The 4,338-nt window shown below is 54.3% G+C and overlaps 1 protein-coding gene across 1 annotated transcript in view; it reads right to left on the reverse strand.

Annotated features, from left to right (window-relative positions):
* The window catches only part of TNMD (tenomodulin), an 8,447-nt gene extending 4,192 nt beyond the window's left edge, over positions 1–4,255 (reverse strand). Inside the window, exons 1-3 of the mRNA XM_010150622.1 lie at positions 4,208–4,255; positions 3,954–4,088; positions 348–488 (exon numbers count right to left, since the gene is read on the reverse strand). Coding sequence (XP_010148924.1) covers positions 348–488; positions 3,954–4,088; positions 4,208–4,255 — 324 coding nt within the window. The remainder of the gene's footprint in view (positions 1–347; positions 489–3,953; positions 4,089–4,207) is intronic.
* Positions 4,256–4,338: the final 83 nt, after the last annotated feature.

Consider the following 4,338-nt stretch of genomic DNA (forward strand, 5'->3'; position numbering starts at 1 on the left):
GAGCCTACAACATTGTCATGAGGTTTTAATGCTCTCCAGACAGACAAATGTACTGGGCTCGGATAGATTTATGATGATTGCGTTCCTTTGCAAGGGTAAATCCAATAACTAGGTCTTGCTTTTAAGATGTATTTCACTGGAACTGAACCACGCCACTATTAAATAATGGTGGAAGCTCATGTAGATACACATCTCCTTTCCTTTGAGAGCCTCCCCAGAGAGTCCGCATCTGGGCATTGCTCTCCCTGACGCAGAACCAAATTGTCCTGGGGTTTGCTCCAGCAACCCCGTGGTATCCTAAGGGATCCTGCCAATCCCTGTCCCAGGGCACACCCTGACACACTCACATTTTTGAAGTCGTGGATCTCCAGGATTTCCTCACTGCCATTCCCGCTCCGGAAGGTCTCTGTCCTAGCCAAAGGGTCGATCTCCATCACAATCTTCTTCTTCTCGCCATGGCTGAAGAACATGTGCTCCATGTCGTAAACCTGCGAGGGCCAAAACCACACAGGGGTCGGCTCAGTGCCCACTCGATTTCACACGGGGGCTGGTGGGTGAGCGAGCTGGCGCTGGGCACCTAACTCCTGGTGCTGGGCGCCTAACTCCTGGTGCTGGGCACCTACCTCCTGGTGCTGGGCGCCTACCGCCTAACTCCTGGTGTTGGGCGCCTAACTCCTGGTGCTGGGCACCTAACTCCTGGTGCTGGGTGCCTAACTCCTGGTGCTGGGTGTCTACATCCTGGTGCTGGTGCCTAACTCCTGGTGCTGGGTGTCTACATCCTGGTGCTGGTGCCTAACTCCTGGTGCTGGGTGTCTACATCCTGGTGCTGGTGCCTAACTCCTGGTGCTGGGTGTCTACCTCCTGGTGCTGGTGCCTAACTCCTGGTGCTGGGTACCCTGCCATGGGGCCAGCTGCTTCCTGGCTCTGAGCCAGGAAGATCGTCTGTATAGAGAAAGGAGAGGCACCAGGCCAGGAAGAAGGGCAGGATGGGGCCAGGTGGCAGGGGGACATATGTGTCGATCCTGGGAGAAGATGCTCATCCCACACTTGCACCAGAGCTTTGCCATGGCTCAGTATTTTCTGTGCAACATGCCCATTTACGTCCCAGGCTGGATTGAAGTCCTGAGCCCAAGGGACCTTGCTTTCCCCTGTCCCTGGCTTGCTTGCTGCATCACCACATCCCAACTCGCTTGCTCTGTCTCCATGACCCCATCTTTCTTGCTCCATCACCATGTTCCCAGCTTGCTTGCTCCATCATGTCACCCCCACCTTGCTTGCTCCATCTTGTGCCTTCTGTTTTTCGTGGAAAAAGGAAGCCTCTCTCTGCCTGGAGGAGATCAGGGATTGCCTGTGGATCAAAGACCTCCTTGAGGGCTGCTGGAGAGCTGTGGGGCGTAGCAGCCGTCTTCCCGGCAGCACTCATCCCCGCAGGGAGCCGGGGTGAGCAGCGCTGGGGGGAGCAGCCCTCTCCCCCTTGCAGGTGCTCGCCGCACTCAGCCAGCCCAGCAGCCCTCCAGTCTCCGCGGATGCCTGACCCTTGAAGGATGAGTAGTGGCAGATGCTATTTGAAGCACAAAAATGATCCTGCTGGCGCAGCGAGAGCTGACAAGCCTTGGGGAGTCTCGTTGCCCAAATCAAACGATGGTGTGTGGAAACAAAGGGCTTGTGCAAAAACCCTCCAGACCACAGGGCAGCGGGGAGCGATGGAAGCATGGGGAAAGCCCTGTTTGTCCCCCTACATGGCTGTGGAGCCAGGGAGGGAGCACCCTGGCCCTGCTGGCGAGGGGCAGGGGCTCTGCCTTGCAGACCCAACCTAAAACTCCTTTCACAGTCCCCTGGTTCTTGCACGTCCCTCCCCATCGGCGGGTTCAAAGCCTCTCAGCAATGTTTTCAGCAGCAGCATCCAGCGTTTTGCAGCTGCTGAAGGATGCCCGGGCGCAGCACTGGCCAGGCAGACAGTAACTGCCAGGTACTTTTACCCCTGCTTAGAAGTTAGAAGAGTGATGTGCACCTTGGCAGCCGTGAGCATCTCCTGTTAGTCAGCAGGAGGCTTTTATAGAGATATATAGCTGTCAATGGATTTTATGGTATGGTAAAAATAGTCCGAAGCCTAGAATGGCTGGAAGGCCGACGATTTTGACTGACAAAATGCGCACGGTGCCATAAATCATTTCTAGGAGGATAGGATCCCGGGTGGCACCTTACCTTCAAGTGCCTCTCCATTTAGGAAGAATTACTTTTGCCAGTGCAGTGGCCAGCTAACCCATTTGGGCTTGGCCAGCTCCGTGCTGCTCAGAGAGCTGTGAGATGTTTTATAGGGCTAAAAATGACACTTGCTTGCGAGTCGCTGAAATATGTCCCCCTGCGAGGCCGTGACGAGCCCCTCGTTAGCTGACTCATCGCTTCGCTGTGCCGGCCGGCGCGGATGCTGCCGAGCAGAGGGCAGCACCGTGTCCAAGGCCACCCCTCGGAGGAACAAGTCTTCTTTAAAGATTCTTTCCACTCGTCGGTCTCATGAAGGAAACTTGGAGGGCTTTTTGTTCTTTAAAGAGCTGAATTCCCCTTGGTTTATATATTTGAGTGTTAGGAACTTTTAACGCAGCACTCGTGGGCCAACTGGAGAAGCCGCTGCCCCACGGCTGCAGAGGACAGGGTGATGCCGGACACCATCAGTGCGCAGCTCCACCACGGGAACATCTTTGCTCTCCTGCAACCTTGGGTGTCGCTTGCTGCCCGTCAGGTGTTGGGAAGGGCTTTCAGAAATGCCCATGGACTCCAGTGCCCGCCGGTGAGGATGCTGAGGACTGGCGCCCTGGATAACCTTTCCGGGGCTGCGGCGCTGGCTCAGAGAAAACCTCCCCGCCGGGGGTTAACAGCCTCTTCTCCCCGCCGCTGGCAGGCACCCTGTTTTTCGAGGAACAGTAGAGACATTATAACCGTCTTGGCAGGAGCCTGGAGGCACATGTGGCTTTTATTGCTTTTCCTTCTATTTTGGGGGGTATTCATTTCTATTTGCTGATAAGAAGACAAAGCTTCCGTCACACAGGGTGCTTCCTCTGCCTGGTGGGAGGGCAGCCGGGCTGGGCTGGCACGGCTCTGGCGTGGGGCAGGGAGGAGAGAGGAGATGCCACCGTGGGAAAGCGGCCGCCTTGCTGCGCACAGGAATTTTGGAGACATTCTTGAGAGTCGTCAAAACCTGCTGGCACCGGGGTGCAAAGAGGGGCCTCCTGGATAAGCAGGGAAACTCCAAGGGGAGGAGGATGAGGAACACTGGGAAGGCTGTTGGCTTCAAGATTAAGTGATTTGCTTGGGTTATGGGACGAAAAAAAAGGCTTTTGGATGAATTGCCAAGATCTTGGCCAGAACGGGCAGAGATGCTGCCCCCAGCACGCTCAGCACTTACAGCAGCGTCCGTCTGGGGAGCCGGGAATAACGAGCACAATCCAGTTAGCAGAAGCTCCTCCAAAAGCTAAGCCGTCTCACTGTCCCCTCACATTGCAGACACATTAAAGTAAGAAATATAATCCATGACAATCAATCACCACTGCGTCCTGGCTTTCTCTCCTCTTTATGTGGTGGCATAATGACTTTTCCACCAGTTTCTGGCAAGATAATTGAAATGAAATGGAAAATATTTTCTTACTTGTCATAAAATTTGCTGCCGGTGAAATAGGAGTAACTTTAACTCTTCGTGGCATAGCTCCCATCCCCTGTAATTGTCGGAAAGAATGTGGCGACGAAGAAAAACCCCAGCCTGTATAAAGTAAAAGCTAGTTATGAATAATACAAAGATTTTTAAAAGTCCCACGAATACTTGTGGTCTAAGAAAATGCATTTTGTAAAGTTGCCTGGGTTTCAGGGTGTCGTTAAAAGTTTCAGTGAGGCGGAGGGGGGGATAGCTCTGACTGGGGAAGCGGCACTTGGAAATGATGGATGAGAGAGTTTTTACTTACTTTTCTGGGTGCTGGGTTCCAGAGATATTTGAAACCAAAAAATAGCAGAATAAGAGAAATGAGCAGCACGCTGAAGAGCAGCCCGCAGGTCTGGTACCTGGTGCAGATCTTCTTACGCGTCTTGGATGCTTCTGCCTACAGAAGAGCGATGGCCGGAGGTTGGCTGGTGGGTCAAGGAGGGGTGGGTACACGCGCGTATCAGGCATTTATCGCGCCAACAAGCTGCACGGGGGCAAAGGAAGCCATAAACTTACGTCCAGAAAGCGGCAGTCCTCCGGGCTCTCCCGAGCCGTCCCTCCCATGGTTTCCTCCGTGCGCAAGGATGCGAGCCCGCTCCGAGGTGGAGTTACAGAGGCTCTGGGCTGCACATGTGGCGGGGAAGGCT

The sequence above is a fragment of the Eurypyga helias genome, unplaced genomic scaffold (assembly GCF_000690775.1).
Source record: "Eurypyga helias isolate BGI_N326 unplaced genomic scaffold, ASM69077v1 scaffold19194, whole genome shotgun sequence".
NCBI lineage: Eukaryota > Metazoa > Chordata > Aves > Eurypygiformes > Eurypygidae > Eurypyga > Eurypyga helias.